The sequence below is a fragment of the Mesocricetus auratus genome, unplaced genomic scaffold (assembly GCF_017639785.1).
Source record: "Mesocricetus auratus isolate SY011 unplaced genomic scaffold, BCM_Maur_2.0 Super-Scaffold_100011, whole genome shotgun sequence".
NCBI classification, from domain to species: Eukaryota; Metazoa; Chordata; class Mammalia; order Rodentia; family Cricetidae; genus Mesocricetus; species Mesocricetus auratus.
Window position 1 is genome coordinate 67978075 of NW_024429195.1, and position 23198 is coordinate 68001272.

The 23198-nt window shown below is 35.2% G+C and overlaps 1 protein-coding gene across 1 annotated transcript in view; it reads left to right on the forward strand.

Annotated features, from left to right (window-relative positions):
- The window catches only part of Tmtc3 (transmembrane O-mannosyltransferase targeting cadherins 3), a 43116-nt gene that overhangs the window by 11366 nt on the left and 8552 nt on the right, over window positions 1-23198 (forward strand). Inside the window, exons 5-11 of the mRNA XM_040754985.1 lie at window positions 1762-1877; window positions 2306-2478; window positions 6432-6684; window positions 12141-12289; window positions 14215-14335; window positions 15760-15871; window positions 22406-22509. Coding sequence (XP_040610919.1) covers window positions 1762-1877; window positions 2306-2478; window positions 6432-6684; window positions 12141-12289; window positions 14215-14335; window positions 15760-15871; window positions 22406-22509 — 1028 coding nt within the window. The remainder of the gene's footprint in view (window positions 1-1761; window positions 1878-2305; window positions 2479-6431; window positions 6685-12140; window positions 12290-14214; window positions 14336-15759; window positions 15872-22405; window positions 22510-23198) is intronic.

A 23198-nucleotide genomic window follows, 5' to 3' on the forward strand; every position in this document is an offset into this window, starting at 1 on the left:
GAGACAGGGTTTCTCTGTGGCTTTGGAGGCTGTCCTGGAACTCGCTCAGTAGACCAGGCTGGTCTCGAACTCACAGTGATCCGCCTGCCTCTGCCTCCCGAGTGCTGGGATTAAAGGCGTGCGCCACCAACGCCCGGCCCTTAACCTGTATTTAGTTGATGTTAAATTCCCAAGTTTTTCCCTGTTTTCTTTTGGCTGTAGCATCTCAATATAGAATACCAAGGTACTATGAATATGAATATTTTCTATCTCTAATTGAACTTAATGGGACCAGGAAATGTAGCTTAGTTGGTGAGAGAACTTGCTGAGCATTTGCAAGTCCCTGGGTTCAGTCCTCTGCATTCCATAAAACTAAGTATAGTGGCATAGACTTTCAATCCCAGCACTTGGGAGGTGGAGGCAAGATCAGAAGCTCAAGGTCATCCTCAGTTACAACATGATGTAACAATACTTGTATATATAATGGGAACATATCTGTCTTCCTAAATATGAATTCCTTGTGGATAAATTTCAAAGTTCCTTATAGGTTTTTTCCATTCAATTATTTTTTAATGATTTTTAAATTATAATTTTTTGTATCTGGACTACAGTTTCCCCTCCCAGCCCTTCCCCCAACCTCTCCACCCCCCCTACCCCCCCAATCTACTCTTCCTCTGGTTCTGTTGAGAAAAGGGCAGGCCTCCTATGGATATCAGCAAACATGGCATATCAAGTTGCAGTAAGACTAGACACCTGCCCTTGTATTAAGACTGGACAAGGCAACTCAGTATGAGGAAAAGGGTCCCAGAAACCAGCAAAAAAAAAGTCAGAGAGAGCCCCTATCTCCCTGCTGTCCTGGAATATTCAGGGCTTGTTGTAGTGGGGTGTGGAGGCTCTGGTGGTAACATATTGCCCTGGAGATTGTTGATTGTGTTCTTACACTGGCAGTTAGGCATCTGGATTTGGAGTGATTATAGGTCTGTTGGATGGGTATTTTCTTCTTGGTTCCTGTTTCTTCTCTGGTCTTCTGACTGTAGCGGCCTGTAGTTGAGTAGTGGGTCTCTGCCAAAGTTCAGGACTGGGCTTCTGATGGCCTGGATGGACTCTGGTCCAGCAGGGATTGCTGCCCAAGTTGGGGACTGGGAGTCTATGTGGTCTCTGAGGGCATGAGAGAGGGAGACCTAGCCCTGGCCCCCTCATTTGCCATGTGGTGGTGTAGGTGAGGGAAAGATGCTTCCCCCTCACCACCTGTGGCAGGTGGGAGAGTGGGCCCTAAGTCATGAGTGGGAGAGCTCAGTCGTAATGACGCTGGGCAGAGTCATGCTTTCTACTCACTGCCTAAGGCAGGCTGCCCGTACTAATTTTTACTTCTATACCATTTTCTTTACATTCCACCACCAATATTGAAAGTGTTCCATTTCCTCCATATCCTTGCTAGTACCTGTGTAATTCCAGATAATTCATCTTTGCTTCCAGTTGATTGTTCACTAATTACCATGCTCCGCCTATTAATTTATCCACATTTACATTTATTTTAGAAGTTAGTATTCGCCTAGACAACTTTCATCTCCACAAAACTCTTCAGGTTAAATTATGCATCTTGATATTTTGCTTTGACATTACAGTGTAAAAGGTGCACAGTTTAAATGTATCATAAAATATAAGATATTGGTCAACAAGAAACAAAAAAATATTGATAGAAAGTTTCAAGAATAACTTATATACTTTTGTGACATTATAAAGCTTTTGTATAGATTTCTTTTTTCTATTTTTAAATTGTAGTGTGGAGCCCGATTGCATTGACAGTGCTTTTAGTGGCTGTTGCAACATTGTGTAAAGAACAAGGAATCACAGTTGTTGGAATTTGTTGTGTATATGAAGTATTTGTTGCCCAAGGGGTAAGGAAAAAATGTAATTTTTCATTTTCTTTTTTTGTTCTAGCTAAGTCAGATTTTGATAACCTTATTTATTCTCTACATATATCATAACATATAAAACATTATGCTTACTATAATAATAGCAATATATGTTAGAAATAGTGAATTTTGCACTCTTACCCACCAAAAAAAATTGTTAAAATATTATGACATGTTTTAAGGACTAGAACCTTTAGACAATTTGTGGCAGTTCCAGTGATCCTGTGACAGTGCAGCTCAGTATTTGCCAGGGTTACCAAGATTGGTCTCATTCCTTATCAGTTCCACAAACTGTGCTATGTTACTTTACAATTCTTCTGAACTTTGCTTCTAACAGTGTATACTTATAACTACTGCGTTATTAAAAGCATGCATTGTATTTATTACTGAAACTGCTTTTTTCTTTTCAGTATACGTTGCCATTATTATGTACAGCTGCTGGACAGTTTCTCCGTGAAAAGGGTAGTATTCCCTTTTCTATGCTGCAGACACTAATAAAACTCATTGTCTTGATGTTCAGTACATTATTACTTGTCGTGATTAGAGTCCAAGTTATTCAGTCCCAACTTCCAGTGTTTACAAGGTATGAAGTTCTTCATTTTAGCTTCTTTCTGGTTTGGTTTTTTACTTAAGTTTTAGGTCATCATAAATGCTTCCATGCTCCAGAAGATCTTTAGTTTATACGTAATTTTTCAACAGCTTTACTGAAATATCAATATACTCGTAAAGTTACATATTATTTATAATAGATATTATTTCTGGCGTATAATGTATGTGAAACCTCCACAGCAAAGATCACAGTAGTGTTGTCTTCATATCCTGAGTGCTTTTTGTCTGCTTTATCAAGTAACACTGAGAGAAAAATGTTCAAGCCTCTGATAGACTTAGAAATTTGTCTTGCAGTTCTGGTAATTTTTAATTCATGTGTTTTTAAAGGTCTAAAACATTTAAAATTATGGCATCTTGATGAATTAATCCCTTTATCACTATGAAGTGGGCTTTTTTAATCCCTAGTAATGGTCTGTTCAGAAGTTAACTGTCCAGCTGTCTTTTTGTTGTGATGTGATTCTCACACACACACACATACACACACACACACACTGTTTACCTATCTCTCTGCCTTAATGAAGGTTTCTTATAGAATATATATAATTGGGTCTTTTTGTCTTTTCATATCTTCTAGATGGGGTGTTTTCTCCATTTGCTTTTAATATGTTGGTATATGTAATGTAAATCTACAGTGTTATGATTTTTCTCTTTGCTTCATCTCTTCTCTACGTCTATCTTCTAAAGATTCAACTTCTGCAGTTTGCATATAACTTCCTTGGGTATACATTTTTGCTTGGAATGTTTATCTTTGGAAGAATTTAAAATAAATCTTTTATATTAAATTATTTACAGTGGCTTTTATTCCATTGTTATACCACCATTTTCCTATTGTGCCACTATTACTTTTCATGAAGGATTTTATTTGACATGTCCTGGTCTATCAGCAACAAATTCCTTGAAATTTTATTTCTAGAAATAACTTTATTTCACTTGTGCTTATGAAAACTACTTTTACTCAATAGGAAACATTATCTCAGCTATCCCCATGAGTTGCTCCAAAGTTGGCTTCAGTATCTTCTGGCGTACATAGCTTTCATAGACTGTATTTTGTTTGATTGTGTTTTTAAATATGCTCTTCTGCACAGAAGTGTACTCAGAAGTGCCTTTCTTCTGTCTCCCATATCTCTACATGCTCTTTTGTCTTTTGTGATATCTAATTGTACGCTCTTTCATGTATGATTATTTTTGGTCTATTTGTGTTGTATACATTTTCTTGTCAATATGAATTATATTTATTGGTCATATACCTGGTAGTTTTTGAATGTATGAAAAGCATTAAAACTACATTAATATATCTTCGTAAATATTCTTGAGGTTTGTTCTGGGGTATATTTCAGTTCTTTAAAGTTATGTTATCTTTTAATTTTTGCTTTTAAATTTTATTTGTGGAACCATAATAAGCCTTAGGATAGAGCTTTTTGGCTATTCAACCTTGGAACTAAACTATGGATATACCCAACCACTATGTTTTTATTAACAGATTTTAAATCTGATTTTCTTCAAGACATTGTTTCCTGACTATTAGCTTTGCTGTAACAGCTATAGAAAATTAACTGCAAACTAGATAACCTAGAAACGGCATACCCACTGCCTAGCTTCTGGTAGTTGCTAATAGTTTTTGGCATTCATTCCTTTACTTGTAGCTTCCTCATACAAGTTTTTCACAGTTTTACATAGCCTTGCCTAAGTATCTGTTGGTCTTCACCTTGTAAAGAGCCCTAAGTCATTCAACAGAGTGCCCACTCTAGTGTGACTATCTTAAGAAATTAAAATCTGCATTCCATGGTTGTCTGCTGTAACATTAAATTTTTCCCCCACTAAACAACCATACTTAAAATTCAAAATGAAATTTATACTAGTCCCCCATAAATTTTAAGCGACTGGTATTACATGAAATAATTGGGGGGCAGTGGGAGTGAGAGGGGACAACCACATAGTGACTTTTTGCCCATGGTACATTACAGGTTCTGGCTGGGAAATGTTTTTCTTATTCAGATTCATATTGCATAAGATGGATTAGGAAAAAATTCAGATTATTATCTATGCCAAAGAATTTGTAGTATTTTCCAGTAGTCATTCTAGAAAATTGTTTGTGCATGTGCTATATAAGTGCATATTTGGTATGCATTGCCTATAAGTAAAATTTTTAAAATAAAATGTTTTTAAATGTGCTTATAAATTAGATTTTATTATATTACCCTGAGAAATTGATTTTATGGTTTGGTTTGTTTAAACACATAAAAGAAGTGTTCTAATCTGATCATTTTTTAAAATGAATAGTGTTTTCCTCAAAGAGGAAAAAGCTTCAAGTTCACCTCTGCTTGCTTATCTACAGTTCAAGCTGTAACTCTAAAGACATGTTACTTTTCATATAAAATCATCTATAAAAGCTGTAAATGATACGGTCTATTCATGCACTGTTGATATTTTTCTTAGCCATTTGATAGTTTACAAAATAAATCAACTAAAATAGAAGAGAGATGCTTAATTTATTTTAAACAGCTAACTGTAAATACAGTCATTTAAATTTAGTATTTGGGTTCAAAACCAAATATGTAAACGTACTCCTTTGTCATATAGTTATTTTTTTATTTTACTTAATTTGCAAAATGTAGACTGTAGTAATTAAATTCATAGTCCATATGTCAGGAATCTGAGAAAACTAAATATGAAATGTTAGTATTTACTACCAGAACAATTAGAATACAAAATACTGAGTGGGCTAACATGCTAAATACTTTCTATTAGAAACGTGACTTTCAGTTTTGTGTCACAGCAAGAATATAGCTCTAAGTGATGCAGTTTTGTCTGTAGTGAGAGGACAAAGACACATGTCCCTGGGAGTCATAATTTTTATTCGTACTTACTCCTAAACTTTTGATTCATACAGGACAACACTGCTAGATATTCTAGAAGCTTCCATACAACACATAAATCTGAATCACATACAACTTGTTTATGACCTTTAATTCGAAGGTCATGATTTAATGAAAGTACTTTTACAGGCTATCAGAATGTTACGTTCGGGTCTGAATTATTCTTATAATTACTGAGAAGAGCTGACCTGATTTCTCTTAAAGTGGTTCTCCATAAATGCCATTTCTGTCATCTAGACATTTAACTTAGGTTAAGCAGGTTGAAATTTTTAATTAAACAGCAAGATTCTGAGGCACCTATAACATTTTTCATTCTTAAAAAAAGAATTTATTTTTACTATGTTTATGTACATACCACGTGTGTGTTGAAATGAGCAGAGGACAGAAAAACATGTTAGATACCGTGGAGATGGAGTTGCAGGCAGTTGTAAACTGCCAACATGGGCTCTGGGAACCGAATTCAGGTCTCTATAAGAGCAGCAGGAACTCTTAACTACAGAGTCCCAATGTAGCTATTCTTTTGTTTGAGTATTGCATATAAAGTAATTGCGTATGTTAGTTATATATTTAATAAGTAAAATTTGTATTAAAAAGTGGGGTCAGGGACTGCTGAGCTTGATCATTGGGTAAAGGCCCTTGCTGGCAAAACTCAGAACCATAGTTCAATTCCCAGGAACCCAAATGATGGAAAAAGAACTGAGTCATGAGCTGTCCTCTGACTTCCCCATGTGTTAGTGTCATGCACATGCCCTTATTCATATTCCCTTTCCCTTCCTCCCTCTCCTAATTAAAAAAAAAATTAAAGCTCACAACATTTAGAATCAGAGCTGTTATTTGCAATTATTTAGTTCGTGCATATGTAATTGCTGTACTTGAAAAACTAAGACAGGAAGATCCTGAGTTGAAGCTTAGCATGAGTTATATAAGCAATAACCATGTCTCAGAAAACCAACAGCTGAGCTGCAGCTCAGTATAGAGTGCTGGCCTATTATCTAGTCAGTCTTCAGCAGTGGGGGAAAGCATTTTTAATGCCTTTTTGTTGTTTATACAGGTTTGATAATCCAGCTGCTGTAAGCCCAACCCCTACACGGCAGCTGACTTTTAACTACCTCCTTCCCGTGAATGCTTGGCTTCTTTTGAATCCTTCAGAGCTCTGCTGTGATTGGACCATGGGAACAATACCACTTATAGAATCATTTCTAGATATTCGAAATCTTGCCACTTTTGCTTTCTTTAGCTTTCTGGGGGCTTTGGGAATATTCAGTCTCCGATACCCTGGTGATTCCTCAAAGACTGTCCTAATGGTAAGAAATCTTAACTTTTCAAATGTTACATTGGGTCAGTTAGTTACATGTGACATTATCTGTAATTTATCCAGTGTATGCTTCTAGAGGTATATTTCTTTGTCGATCATTCCCAATTTATGAACATGTTAGATTGTCCTAATATTAATTATTAATTAAATTAATAACAATTTGCTGACGTATTTTAGCATGCACAATCAGCCATGTAAAGCAGAGTTAATAATATTTTTTCTAATTTGATAGAAACAATGAAATCACAGTCAAAGCCCTTTGTCATTCATTTTCTTTCTCTACATTTCTTACATTTTAAAAAATGATTATGTTGTATACTTGTTTCCCTGGCATTGTGAATAATGTCATGCAGTATGCAGCTAAAAGTAATGTAGATTTTAACTTCTATTAACAAGATTTTAATTACTCCCTGAGTGGGACTATGTCCAGAGACCTCTGATTATTTAAAAAAAATTTGTGTATGTGTTTTATTAATTTCCTCCTTTAGCCTCGACTGCAAGAATTATTTTTCCTCATTCTTTTTTAATTGTTGAAGGTACTATTTTCTTCAGCTATTACTGTATGTTGGAAAATATTTTAATGTTTCCCAAGTACATCATTTCTGGCTAGCACCACTAGATTAACACATTTGTTACCGAACAAATACTAATAGACTTACAGTGGCAACCTATTTACCTGGCAGCATTTGAGGCTTTGTGATAAGAAGAGTTTTAAGATCCTTGTTTCCAAACAGCAGTCTGAGAAACTTATGACAAATGGCTAACATTCAGAAAAAATTTAAAAGAACACAGAGTGTAGGAAAAAGATCTGTTGGCTTAAACATGCGAGTTTGTATCTTTAAAACATCCTACTGGAGTTTTTGAACAGTACTTTGAAGTTCAGAATGCTTAGGCCACACTTAAAGTTTTCCTTAGTCTAGAAGTACTAATTGAAACCAGGGGATAGATAGGTGCACATTGCGCAGGGGCGGGGGGTGGGGAGTTATGACTGGCAGAAGCCTTTCTCAAACAGGTTTTTACCAGTTCTTTATAGGCTGCTGCTTCATGTCATTCAAGTCATGTAGAGGGCACTCAAACTTACAAGATGCTGTGGAGTTCTTAATGTTAAATCTCTCCTAGAAAACAGCTAATGTAGCTGGTTAGCGTAAAAGAAGCGAAATTACCACTGCATTCTGGAAACTCTCATATTTAGATCATTCATGGAGAAGAAAACAATCTAGGTAGGAGACAGACTCAAAAAAAAAAAAAGGTGAATGTTTTAGGAAAGAGTGAGTGGTTGACATTAACAGGTATTGTTACACATAAAAATAAGATCTATTTGAAAGTGTTAGAAAGTGACAAAATATCTATTGGACATGAGAGAATATCAGATAGACCACTGATTTATATTTTAAAAACCATTTCATTTGTGTTGTGGGACTTTTTAGAAACAAAGATACCACTAATGGATTGGCTTTGTAATTTCATTTAGTGGTTTTAAAACAAGTACTTTAACCACAACTTTTCAAAGTTTTGTCCTACAATTGTTTTATGTATGAGGGATGTAATAAATGGGGAAATAGATTAAAATATAGTATACAAAATGCTATGTTAGGTTCAAGAGGCAACATGTTTAAATTTATGTAGAAAGTGGTAGGATAAATAAGAAAATAGGTTTGTGAAGATCAGCAGAACACCTAGCAAAGATTTAAGTTGAAAGGATAAACTGTTCTATTACATGGAAGAAGGAACATTAATGTGAGCGTTAGTAAGGCTAGTAAAGGCAACAGAAAGTTGGTTTTCAGTCTTAACCCTCCAGAAAATTAGAAAAACCAATGGTTTCCTGGTTTCCTCACCAATGGGTGAGAAGTTTGATAAAAGCAGTCAAGATCCAAAACAGCCAAAGAGAATGGAATCAGACAAATCAAGAGAAAGCTAGAAATCCTGAGCAGTCTGGGAATTGATCTAAAGTTGGTGACTTTGAGTTTATGATGAGATGAGTTTTCTCAGTCCAGACTTCATAATTTTTCTAAGAGTCCATTGTTGCTTAAGTAAATTTATACACAAAATAGATAAATGATATATTTACCTTTGAACTTGTGTTGAAAGGACAGTTAAATGAGAAAAGATAGAAGAATCCAAGTTTGGCAAATAAAAAATGATATAAGTTATATATTATTTCATATATGCGAAAGAAAAGTTATGCCTTGGACATAACTGTTGTGTATACTCTAAGTCATGCTAATTTTCTTAAATGTTGACTTTTCTGAAGATGTCTGAAGAAGCAGGGAAAGAGTTTTCATATTAGGTAACTATTAAGTTATTAAATATATATCAACAACATAATGCAAATAGCTATTAGTCCCCATTTTTGTTTATAAGGAAGTGTTCTCAAGGTAATTGAATAATTTATATTACAAAAGAATTAGGTTTAGCATTTACCTTTAAACTTTGGCTCTTACCACTAACAATCCTAGTTTTTTTTTTCTTTTCTTTTTTACAAATGAGTGGTTTGCCTCTATTTATGTCTGTGCACCATGTGTATACCTGGTGCTTGCAGGGGACAGGAGAGAGCATTGAATCTCCTACGACTAGAGTTACAGACAGATTGAGCTGCCACTGAGGGCACTAGGAACGAAACCCAGGTTCTCTTGAAGAACAAGTGCTTTTAATTGCTCTCTCTCCAGCATGTAACATTCCTCTTTAAAGGACTTTTTTTTTTAAAGCCCCACCCTTAAAAGATCCTTCTATTATTAGGAGAAGAAAACTATAGGCTAATCATAGTTAATGAGATTGGCACACATTAATTAGTACTCCAGTAATTAGAACTTCTAAGAACTTATTCATCAAAGACATAGAATGGGTAGACTTTAATTGAGTGGTCATTTTCATTGTTTACATAATTTAGTCATTAACTTATAGTATATCTGAATGAATACTATTAATTCCTTCTAATAAAATTTGTTTGTGGACACCCTAATTTTTTTTTTCAGTGAGCTACAGGTTAGGACTATTTGTATCTAAATAGCTTTACTGGGTTGTTTTTTTTTATTATTAATCATTCATATCTAAGAAATAAAGAAGTAAAAACAAATATCTTTAATGGTTCCTGCCTTCATTTGAAAAAAAAAATGCTGAAATTTCAGACACATAGATTGATATGATATATCTTCATCTCCATCTCATTAATGAAGTATATTAATAATAGACACTCTTTCCCCCAAGTCCTCTGGAAAGTTTCAGATTTCTGAAACTGGAAGCGTTAAATTTCATATTCAAGTAAGTGCTATGAAACAAAACAAAGGGGTCTAGGGATGTAGCTGCCTGGGTATGTTGCTTAACTGATGTGCATGAGGCCCTAGGTACAGCCAGGAAGATCAGAAACTCAATGGCATCCTTGACAACACAGCAATTCCAAGGCCAGCCTAAGCTACAAGAGATCCCATCTCAAAAACAAAACAAAAAGTTAAAATGAGAAAGGAAAGTAGAAGCAAATGTTCACAGCTACAGTCCTATAGTATCAAACTTAAATCTGCCCAGGGTATTTATATGCTTAGCCATGGGTGACTTTATAGTCGAAGAACCACATGTCTTCCCAGTTTCTGAAGGACAGGAAATCTGAATATCCTTACATTTTTCTCAGTATGCAGTGCTGATGTTTTAGTAATTCTCCCAAAGAATAAGCTGCCAGGTGGTGGTGGCGCACACCTTTAATCCCAGCACTTGGGAGGCAGAGGCAGGCAGATCTCTGTGAGTTGGAGACCAGCCTGGTATATAAGAGCTAGTTTCAGGATAGCCTCCAAAACCACAGAGAAACCCTGTCTCAAAAAAAAAAAAAATAAGAAAGAAAGAAAGAATAAGCTACTGATTGAAAGGGACAGTTTTATTTTTATATACATAGTATGAACCTCTTCTTAAATATATGTGAACCATTAGATTGTAAGATGGGGCTGGAGAGTTGACTCAACAATTACTAGCTGCTCTTCAATAGGACCCAGATTCAATTCCAAGCATCCATGTTTCAGTTCACAAACATTTGTACCTCCATTCTCAGGGCATCTGATGCCCTCTTCTGACTTCTGTGGGCACAGCACACATACACGCACATGCAAGCAAAACACCCATACACATAAAATAAAAATATGAAAAAAAATTAGAAAAAACCTTTTTTAAAAATGCTATACAAGCTATAGAACCAGAAAAGTTTGGTGTCTAAACCATTCCTTATTTCATTCTTTCAGACCCTAGTATCTTGTAGTTTGTTGTAATAATGTTCTGGAAACCAACATTTTTATCTGTTACCAACCTTTATTATTTTGTTTTGCTGAAAAAAAATCTATTGACATTTTCTCAACTTCTTGTTGCCACATGCACAAAAGTTAGATGTGTATGTTTTTCTTCTTTTTCTTTCATTCTTCCTATGTAACAAAAGTTTATATCCTTTGGCCGACACTTCCCCAAACTTTCCTGCGTCGCTCTGGTAAACATCATTCTGTTCTCAGTTTCTGATATCATTATTTTTTACAGTCCATATACAAATGAAAGTAGCAGGTATATGGCATATCACGTAATGCCCATTACTTTTACCCATGTTGCAAATTGCTGGTGTTTCTTCCTCCTTTTAAAGCTAAATAGGATTTTCTTGTCCATATGTGCCCTATTTTATCTTTTCACCCTCTGCCTGTCCCTAAGTTGGTTCCATTTACTGGCTATTGTGAATCATACTGCAATAATGAAAGTGCAGATATGTTACAGTGTATGGATTTCCTTTCTTTTAGATGTATACGAGTAGGATCGCTAGATTATATACTTCTGTTTTTAATATGTTGAGGTATTCCCATACTGTTGCACGTAATAACATTACTAACTCAGCTTCCACCATTAAGCACATGTTGGTTAACATTTCTCTACACTCTTCTCAGCAAGTGCTTTCTGTTGTCTTTCTGACAATGCATTCTAACACAGATGTATATCTCTGATGATTAGTAACCTAGAGCATTTTTTCATATAGCTTTTGGTTGCTTGTATGTCTTTTCCACCCATTTTTTATTGGATTTTTTGCTATTTTCAAAATATCCTCTTAAAAACTAATTTTTAATTTGACTAAGAGAACCTTGGTAGTAAATTTTGCTAAAAATTGCATTCCTCACAGAACAAGTAAAGTATTGCTAATTATGTTTTTCATATCCAATACTATAAAAGGTATAGTGTTTAATTTCAAATGATGACTCATAAAGTCTGAAACTAGTCTCACAAAGTTCTAGAATTCAAAAACCTTCCTTCTTATCTTGCTTATGTACACACTGGTGGCTATTATTACTGCCCTGTGTTGCCTTTATGTTCATTATTCATGATAGTATTATCTAAAATATTCTACAAACTAATTTACTCATGTTAGAAAACCTTTTATTATTTGTCATCTATGTATTTTTTAAATTTAACATGCTGTCTGCTTTTTCATTCTAGGCACTTTGTTTAATGACATTGCCATTTATTCCTGCATCAAATCTTTTCTTCCCTGTTGGATTCGTTGTTGCTGAGCGAGTGCTGTATGTTCCTAGCATGGGCTTCTGTATTTTAGTAGCTCATGGATGGCAAAAAATTTCAAATAAAAGGTGAATTAAATGCTAGTTTGTCCGATGATTATCAAATTTAATGTGTTAGCATTTTAGTGTTCAGTTTTATAAGTTATACTTTCTGTCTTTTCATCTTTTTTTAATAATTTATTTATTTTGATTTCATGTGCATTCATGTATGTCTGTAAAAGTATCAGATCACCTGAAACTGGAGTTACAGACAGTTGTGAGCTGCCATGTGGGTGCTGGGAATTGAACCCTGGTCCTCTGGAAGAGCAGCCAATGCTCTTAACCACTGAGCCATCTCTCCAGCCCCCTGTCTTTTCATCTTGATAGCTATAAATCAAGTTAGAAAAGCTCTTCATCACCTACTCATTCTGTGTTCCCGATATAATTTATATTACAGCCCAAGACCACAAACTGAGTCAGACCCAAATGAAAACAATGACACTATTATTGAAACTTAAGCAAAAATGACCATTTCCACTTTGATATGCAGTGACTAAGATATGGTCATCCTGTTAGAGTCATATTGAGTTTGTAGTATATATAAAATGTCTTTAGCAAGCATTTGTAACTTCTTATAACCATCTTTATTATGAAATAATGTGGGTTTCCATGTTGCTTTAACAGTTAAGGAACACTATGCTTGGAAACTGACTTAATCATAGGAATTATGTACATTTACTATATCAATAAAATTGTCAAATCAAGCAAATTTCCAATATTAAATAATATTAAGATGATACTATTTTGATTTACACTGACTCTCTACATCACTATTAACATCTCTTACATATTGTCCAGGACTTTTATTTAAAAGTTATTTCCACAATTTTTATAAACTTACTCACCTAATTATCTCATAAATTGTATCTCAGAATTTTCTTGCTGTATCTACTTTTTGTGTATTTCCATTTTTTTTCTGCATCTAGCCTCCTTGACAGACATGTACTCAGTAGCCTTTATCTTAAGTTTATGTTTTCATCCACATCTACCAAATCTTTCTTGTAATTTCTACTAGTGTATCCAGTTATCATCACCCCTAATTTTAGGGCCTACAATGTGCCAAGGATTATCTTTGGTAGACATTTAGGATTATTTTCTCATTTAATTTTAACATACCTGCCCTCCTTTGCAAGTATGAAAATAGAAGCTCATACAAGTTACCTGACTTGCCTGAGGTCACACAGCAATGTTGATTACAGTTTACATTGTAATTCTTTCACTGATGGGATCTGATCCATATTGTCTTGTCCTTCATAAGGGGATCTGTCGAAATGCAAGATATTGAAGCATGTTAGAGACCCAAAGCGCAGACAGCCTCAGAATATGAACTAAGTGAGGTCATAGAGGTTGGAGTGACCATCCTGTGTAAATGAAGAATTAGGTGTCAACAGGTAGCCTAAAGTTTGGAATTTGCATCTGTTTTATAGGTTTTCCGCTTTTTGGTTTTGGTTTTATTTTTTAACAAAACAGTTCTGAACTTAAAGTATGAATAAAAATATTCAGAAAATAGAAGAGCAATATATTAGAAAAAAATTGCATTTGTACCAAATGTGTGTAGACTTTATTTACATTCGTTGTTCCTTGTAAAGTATTAACTATTGCATAGACATTAATTATTGCTTAAAGTATATGGGAAAGTTGTGTAGGCTCTATACAAATGTTTACTACCTTAGATGAAGACTTAAGTAAGCATCCTCAGACTTTGATGTCCTATGGGAATTTTGTAATAGATCTGCAAAACTCAAAGAATGAATAAAATATAAGTGAAGTCTCAATTGGAGAGCCATGTTCATAATATTTAATTTGGGGGTGTCGTGCTCTCTAAATGTGGAAATCAGTAGAACGAATTAAAAATGATAATTTGGAAATATCTAATACTATTTGTTACCTCTTCTAAGATACAAAATGCTTTTGGTGATGAAGACGGTGTTTTTTCTTCTTATGTTTTTAAACAGTGTATTGAAAAAACTCTCTTGGATTTGTCTGTCCATGGTGATATTAACCCATGCCTTGAAAACACTCCATAGGAATTGGGACTGGGAGTCTGAGTATACATTGTTTATGTCAGCATTAAAGGTAAAGTATTATATTCAGAAGACAGGAAAGTGTGTCTTTGGGAAACCATTTTTACTATACTTCTAGGTAGACTTTTAATTCCATTTTAACCAAGAAGCAATAAATTGTTTTTATGTAGTATACACCATAACCAACTCCCTAGGTACTGGTTAATTATATGTCTAAAGAATATATAAATAGTTCTATGAATGGTGTACTAAATTCACGTGAAAGTCATATGGTAATTTTTTTCTTATCCATATCTTAGTTCTTTGGGTGCAACAACTAATGTCTTAATAACAAGATAGTATAGGATATGATATCTCACAGTTAATTGGTATATAAAATAGTGAGTTCTATAATCAATGCATTATTAATTCAGTGAGATGAAATACATAACAAAAGTGTCAGCCTACTATGTGAAGGACTATCACTGGTAGACAGAATTTTATTTAAAAATTGAATTTTCCCCCCAAGCTCTCCTCTCTTAACCTTTCCAAATCTCTAAGCTCATAATTCCGTTTGACTCTTTAAAAAAAAAAATGTGTGTGTGTGTATGTGCACAGATGTTTGTGGTGGGGTGGGAGCATGTGAGCTCAGGTGCTCACTGAGGACAGAGGTGTTGACTCCTCGAAAGCTTGATAGTTGCCTGATCTCAGTGATAGGAACCAAACTCAAGTCCTCTGTGAGTGTCATCCATGCTTTAAACTGCTCAGCCATTCCTCCAGCCCCTGCTTGTGACACCTTCTTTATTCTCAATTACTTAGCTTTATTGAATGACTTGCTTCATTGTAGTAGCCTGTGAGATATCTTTATATAAACTCACTTAAGATTGGATGCTGATGCTTGTACCATGCAATTTTACTTTCCTCCTTGCTGTGTAGATAATTGAAGCATCGTTACCATGCTCATGATCCATAATTTTTGTATATTGAAGGTGTCCCATGATTATTAGAAATCTTGCTTGCCTTTATTCTCAGAAAACTGAATAATGCCTGTAATTCCAGTCCTCCTTTGTTTATGTATCATGCTGTACCCATCTGTGAACTCTAAACACACACATGGATTTCACAACTTTAATCGCAGCATTTCTATTTCTATAACAACCTGTGTAAATAGCTTTAAATATGTCTAATCTAAAGTACATTCTTGTATTCTACTACCTTCTCTCCTAAACAAAATACAAATACTACTGCAGGAGTTTTCAAATAGGATTATGCTCTAACCAAATAAATGAAGTCAAACTGCCGTAGTTTTACAATATGTTAGAGGAAATGGTGACTGCATAAATTTCTGACTCATTTCTAGGAGTATTTCGATAAAACATTCCTTTCCCAATAGTTAACCAACCAAATGTCTATGAACCAACTGGAAGATTTTTTTTTTTTTTTTGGATTTTTGATGTTTTCTGAGTATAGCTCATTCTGTTTTCACTTGTGTTTAAGGTGAATAAAAACAATGCCAAATTATGGAATAATGTGGGTCATGCTCTGGAAAATGAGAAGAACTTTGAGAGAGCTTTGAAATACTTCTTGCAGGCTACCTATGTTCAGCCAGGTAACCATTGTTCATTAATAAATTAATGAATAGCTTATTTTCCAACTAAAATTGTAGTTGTTAGATGGTACTAATGTGTACACTAGGTGAAGTGAGGGGCACATAGCTGATTAAGCTAAGTTCAAGGGAGTAGAGGAAGAATTATTGAAGGCACTAAAAGCTGTGGTCCTAAGCGAAAAGAAGATGACAGATGACAGAGCTTCATTTACGCGGGAGAAACAAGGCAGAGGTCGATTGTATCCAGTGTAGTTGAGAAAAGTAATAATACATCTGTGGGAAGATAGACAGGATCTGGTATACATACTCCCTTACTTGTAAGGCCTAGAATAAATTGAGGTAACAAAGAAGGCACAGTGTGGACAGTGGCTAGGAGGTGAGTAAATAATATGGAGTAAGCTGAGGTTGCCTTCTGTTTGCTTCTGTTGCCTCAGTGAGAACATAAGATCACAGTAGACATCAAAGGAGAGGACTGTTGAGATGTCTGAACAGGAGAGAGTGCAGAGTGGTCATGAAGACAGCCTCAGTGTGCACGTCAGTCAGTCTCCTAGAGCTCTTGTTCTCATGACACTCTGGTGCAGGGTTAGATGCAGCCTAAAGGTGGACATGTCTTATAAGCTCTCATTTATCAGAATGAAGCAGAGCTAGGCAGCTGGAAAAACATTGCAGTTGCCCAACAACATTAGTACTCTGCTTGAGATTAGTAATAACTGAAAATTAAACCAGCTCTTACTTTCCAGCTAAGGTGATGATCTTATGGGCATGAAGTACTCTGTTAATAAGGATTAGAATTTTTTTCTTTTGCTAAAAAAGAAAAGGCTAAGGATTCGATGTTTATCATCTAAATTGATTCTAAAGGGGTGGGAAAAAAGTGACATGATCAGATATATCTGAAGAAATGTTGCTATCTGAGTAGCATACAGCTGGAACAGCAGTATTTTTCAAAAGAGTGCTACTGACATTTCAAGTATGCAGAATTCTTTTACCAAAAGTTTTATCCAACTTCCAATACCACCAGATATCATCATTCCATTCTAATCAGAGACAAGCGGGATGATCCCCATATACTAACTATCCCATGAATGGAGCAGTGCCTCATTTTTCCCTGCTTTGTAAAATTATGTCCTTTAGACTAAGTGTTATGATAGGAGAGAGGTGAAATTTATTGGAAGAAAGCACACCAAGACCACAATGTTAGAACGTATCAGGTGTATGCCAGGTATGGTGGGGCACTACTTTAATGCCAGCACTTAGGAGGCAAAGGCAAATTGGATCTCTTGAGTTCAATGCCAGCCTGGTCTACATGGTAAGTTACAGGATGGCCAGAGCTTCGTAGAGAGACTCTTTTCAAACACACACACACACACACACGCACGCACGCACGCACGCACAGAGAGAGAGAGAGAGGTTAAAGAATTTTTTAAATTTAATTTTAAATAGCTTGCTTCACATGTCAATCCCAGTTCCCTCTCCCTCCCCTCCTCCCACACCTCTACCCCCAGCCTCCCACCCTATCCCCACTTCCTTCCATATAGGGTATATCCAGAGTCTGTCATTTTGCTCAGGGAAGGGTCTAGGCACTCCCCTAAGAATCCAGCCTGAGAGAGCATCCCTCTTTGTGTTATGGACACACGAAGTCCGTTTGCATGCCAGGGATAAACACTGATCCACTGCCCAGGGCCCCATAGGTTTCCCAGGCCTCCTCACTGACTCTCACACTCAGGGGGTCTGGATCAGGCCCATTCTGGCCTCCCAGCTGTCGGTCTGGGGTCCAAGAGCTTTTTGACAGTTGTCATATTGGATAGAGCCCAAGAGTTCCAGTGTCTACGAGTCAAATATTGGTAGCTGTAAAAATAAATGTGGATAAGCAGTTTAATAATCATCAGAATTGAGAGGTATTTTTAAAAGAACTCACAATTGTCTGGAATTAAAAACTGGGATTAATGGTAATACCTAGTCTTCTCCAGTACCAGTGTTGGAAAGGATAAGAAAAAGTCATAGTCACCACAGTAAGAGGTACAAAGTAGCTGTGTCATTAAGAAAAAGTTAAATTTCAGTTAGAAAATGGTGAAAAAGTTATAGAAATGTAATTTGCTAATTCATCTTCCTTAACTTGTAATGTAGGCTAGTTTTTCTTAGAATGGGATGTGTACTCTTTATCTCCTCTTTACTGTGTGTATCTTCTTGAGCATAGAATGTATTCCCTTTCTCTTCCCTTCTGTACTACAATAGCATACTTCTGTTATATACACTATTTGTCTTTTATAACCAGCTTCATATGGCCTCTTTTCCAAACATCTTCCCTTCTAGCTAAGCAAAAGCATTTATTTGTAAACCCCTTAAGTTTCTTTTCATATCTTTCCTGCAAGATACGCACATATACTTATTTCTTGTGCTATATTTGCTAATTTAGTTGTTACTTAGTTTGAAATACTGTTTATTGAAAATGTGGAGCTACCTCGTAGTAACATTAACATCTGATTCATGTTTTACACTGGCATCTTACTTGTCCTGTACACAAGCAAAATTCACTAAGTGTAGTAATTCTAATTTATTTCTTTTTAAATCATTTAATTCATTCTAGAATTTTTAACTTTTTGAAACTTGTATTGCATTGTGTGTATGTGAGCATGTGCTTGTGGTGGTCACAAGACAATTAGGAGAGTCAGTTCTTTCCCTCAGTCTTGTCCAAGGAAAGGAATTCAGATTGTCAGGCTTGGTGCCTTTACAAATGAGCGATCATGCTGGGATTTGGTGGCACATGCCTTTAATCCCAGCACTCTGGAGGAGGAGGGGGCTGGATCTCTGTGAATTCAAGGCCAGCCTGGTCTACAAAGTGAGTTCCAGCACAGCCAGAGCTGTTACATGGAGAAACCGTGCCTCAAAGAAAAAAAAAAATAGAAATAACCCCCCTTGCCAGCTCACATTATCACTTTTATTTCAAACAGTTAAGATTTAAGCCTCCTCACTTCTGTCTTCCTCACTTCTGTGTTGGGTAGTGATTTCTGTGTCTGCATTTTTATAACAACTTAATCAAATACATGTGTGAAATGTACTTTGGAGTGATGAGTTTTCATATGTGAATGGTGTAGTGTATCACACAATGTTGCAGGTGTGAGCACGCAGCCTTAAGTCACTCCCCTTCAGCTTTCACTCCTTTCTATTTTAAGCATACAGCATATATATAGCTCATGTATGCCTTCTCCATCAACATGTTCAAAAATGGGTTTTAATAAACCATAGTCTAGGAAGATAGATGATCAACATCATTATAGTTTCTTTTGGATAAGTGTGTAGACTTGGAAACTCTGAATACAACATTTATGATGTGCTTTTTGATGTCTTGCTATGTTGCTTTGTTCAGAGTCACTTGACAGATATAATAGCATGTTATTTTATGAAATTACTAGATATTGCTGAAAGTAACAGAATCACCAAGGTAAGGCAGGAGGCAACTGTTTGGTGCTTAAAAGCTTGGACTCTGAAACCACTTGTGATGCCCATGGCCTATAATATTAGCACTTGAGAGGCTGGGGCAAAAATCTCAAGAATTTGAGGCTGTGAGGTCAAGAGAGGCCTCAGCAGATTAAGGCACTTGTGTGTTAAATATTTTTTTTCTTAGAAATGAAGATAAACTGAGCTACCTTTAAAAAAATGCTTAGAACCTAGTATCAGAATCAGGTAGGCCTTATATTAAAATGAGTTCAACACAAATTTTCTATATATTACATTTTAAAAAGTAACCAAGTCTCTTTCTGTATAGATTAAATACTTATTATAAAAACCTTAGGCCCGTGTCTCACCCATAGTAGTAGTGTTGGTAAATGTAAGCTACATTAACACATAATTTTCAATGAAACTAGGAAATGAGATAATTTACAGGTGTGGAATACAGTGACTATTCCTAATTCCATTATTGTATTAAATCCTTGAGATGATAACGTAAAAGAAGACAAAGTTTTAGGTGACTTGATCAGTTGCTTTGAGCCTTTGGGTTGACAGTACTCATGATGGTATATATACAGCAGAAGAGGTTGCTCACCTGAGGACAACCAGAAAGCAAAGAGAGGAACAGGAAAGGGCTTGAGTTCAAATATTCCCTTCATGGCATACCTGCACTAACCTAACTTCTTCAACTAGTTACCTCTTAAATGTCCCACCACTTCACAAGAGCATAAGGCCTGTATGCATGACTGACAGTTCAGAACCAGTTTACAATGGGGAGGAAGACTAAAAGGAGAATAATAGTAGATGGCGCCAAGAGTTTCTTCATCACCTGTATATTGGAAATCTAACCATGTGTCAGGTGCTGTCTTACCTTTTGGAAACCAGCAGTGAGTAGAGCAATTTTACTGTTGCCTTGAGACTCCCATCAGAAATGCAGTTTAGAATTTGTTCTATTCTTTCTGATATTTGATCATTTTAATTGGTCACATAAGCTGGCAACAGACAAGTAACAGGAAAAAAATGCAGGTTTTATTATGTACCTAAGGATGGGAGTCATAATACAATATGAGCTTCAATAATTACTGAACCTTATATAGGTATAACTACAGAATAGGGGGGTTGGGCCTTGTGGAAGAGGGGAGCCATGTGTAATGTGCAGGACTATCTACTAATGAAGTTTCCTGAGTAACAACCATTTGAGATTTTTTTTTTTGTCTGTCAGATATCAGGCTCCTAGTGTCTTCCTATTTGGAATAAGTATCCCTAAGCAAGTAGAAGGATATCAGAAAACTCTTTTCTCTGCTTGCTCTTTACTTCACTAAAACAAATAGTAATAAATTGATTTACTAGGGTCCTTAGTTGCTTTGATTAGCCAACTCAAAATATACCAAAAAATATATTTGTTATAAGGTATAGAAGATACGTAAAAAAAAATATACACAAAAAATATGTGTGCATGTGTATTCATGTGTTTTAAATACTTGAAATGAATAGTTAAAATATAAAAATAAAAAGCATAGAAATTAGAATTAATAGGAGACAATGGCTCTTGAAGAATTAAAATTCCTTATAAGTATAAATCATTGAAGGTAATTTTGAAGAGCACTGGCTGTACAAAGAATAGTTACATAAAAAAAAGAAACCTACTTTTTAGAAATCTAAACATTTAATGTATTTGTACCCATAAGACCATTACCACCAAGATAATGAAAATATCCATCAGTCTCCCAAATCCTGTCTATCCTTTTATAATCATTTCCACCAAGTAGAAAATTGCTTTCAATTACTATATGTTTCTTTACTTTTTCTAAAACTGTATATCGACAAAATCATCCTCTAGGGACTCATTTTTTCCCTTTATTTCTGATGTGTATAATTATTTTGATACTCATCAACGTTGTCATGAATTTTAAAAAATACTTTTGTTTGGCTGAGTAGCACTTCATGTGGATATGCCACTTTGTCCATCCATTCATAAATTCACGGACTGATGGATTATTTGTACTTCAGGGCTATTAGAAGTAAAATTGTTAGGAACATCCAGTTCTCAAAACTTACTCCTCTGCCAGTTTTTATGCAGTGCACTCAGTTGAAACATATTGAACATCACATAGCAAGATCTTAGGACTGTTGCTCTCCTCCTAGGGGAATGCCCAAGATATATATGCTTGGCCCCTATGTGTCCTGGGAGTTGCACTCAGAGAACTACTGTTCCTCAATTGCAAAATCATCGGTGTTGCAGGCAAGTAGTAATCGTAATTGGAACCCTGTCATGTCTGTTAGATATTGATGTTTTGTAAAAAACTGTCTGATTTAATTAAGATCTCCCTTCCATTCATCTTTATTCAAAATCTTTGAAATAATTATTAGACATATCTTTTTTAAACTATTGTGTAATTAGTCATCATTTTTTAAAGATGCATATTATTTACCCCCTAGGTAAATGTACTATTCATTTTGTTTTCCATATCAGGAAATGAGGTAGAAATTCTTGACATTCTGGTAGTAACATAACTTTAAATTTCTTTCAAGTAACATAGAATATATCATCATTTAAAAAGAATGACCACAACATCCTATGTTAACCTACCAACCTGACATTCTACTCTGATCACATTCACAAAGTTTTCTCTTCATTACCAGTTTTTCCTTTACTTGGCTTTAATTCTTCCATGGTGCATATTTGTTAGTTAAACACATGTCCTAATTATAGGAATTACCATAATCATTTCACTTAGAGTTGAGCTACATTTTTTAGTGAATTTCAAAATTGTGAGATTAAGGAAATAGAAACATATAGTATGATGTAGTAAAATGTGGTGAAGATATCTCTCTTCATTAGCTTTCAGATATGCACTCAAGAGGTTTCCATGTTTCATGCACTTTGTGTCCTTAAGTGCGCTAGGTTGTTTTGTAGTGTTCCATCAGTCGTGTCAGTTGTAAGTTATAACGAGTTGTTGTAGAACTTCAGAGAAAGAGCAGAGCCAGTCTGTTCTCACATTCTCTTGCTTGTTTCTGAGAGCCTGCCTTCTCAAGTTACAATGAAAACTGCCTACTTTATTTGTCATTAAATATGTTGCTTTGTTTTAGATGATATTGGTGCCCACATGAATGTAGGAAGAACTTACAAAAATTTAAACAGAACTAGAGAAGCAGAAGAATCTTATATGTTGGCTAAATCACTGATGCCTCAAGTAAGTTGCCTTATTTACTCTGATGTCCATACAAGTAAGAATTACTCAAGTAGAAAAAATTTTACTTAATTCATGATAGTAAACTATAATATATCCCCAGCCATCGGTTCCTCACTAGGCGTAATTTCTTTCTCAATTGATTTTTTAAATGCCTTATATAGTTCACATGCAAATGCTGAGTCTTAGAACATTAGATATCTGATGCTGATTATAAATTGCTGTAAATGACACAATGAGGAGAATTTTATTTATGTACTTTAAACAGTAAGTTCAGAATTATTCTTATCAGAGAAATTAAAACAAGTAGAACAGCAGCTACACCTGCCTCTACTTGTGTTAATCAGTTGCTGCAGTGATACGGGTATGAGGTCATTGGATATATAGCACAAAAGATCCATATTTATATTACGTATAATACTTTAATTTCAGTATTCAGAGCATTTTATTTTTTAACTTTACAAAACAAGTTAGGTTTTAACATGACTCTGAAATAAAACTAGCTGCCCAACTGTTTCAGCCAAGAAATGACTTTCTTGACAGCATTAGAACTAACAGAGTTGGGCTGAAATGGGTTTTTATATTATGTTGGAAACTATGAGACCTTGACCTGTAAAAGTTTTTGGTCTATCTGACTTAATACAAAGAGAAGTGTAAACAGAAAACCAGAAAAATTCAGAGCTGGCCTGAAT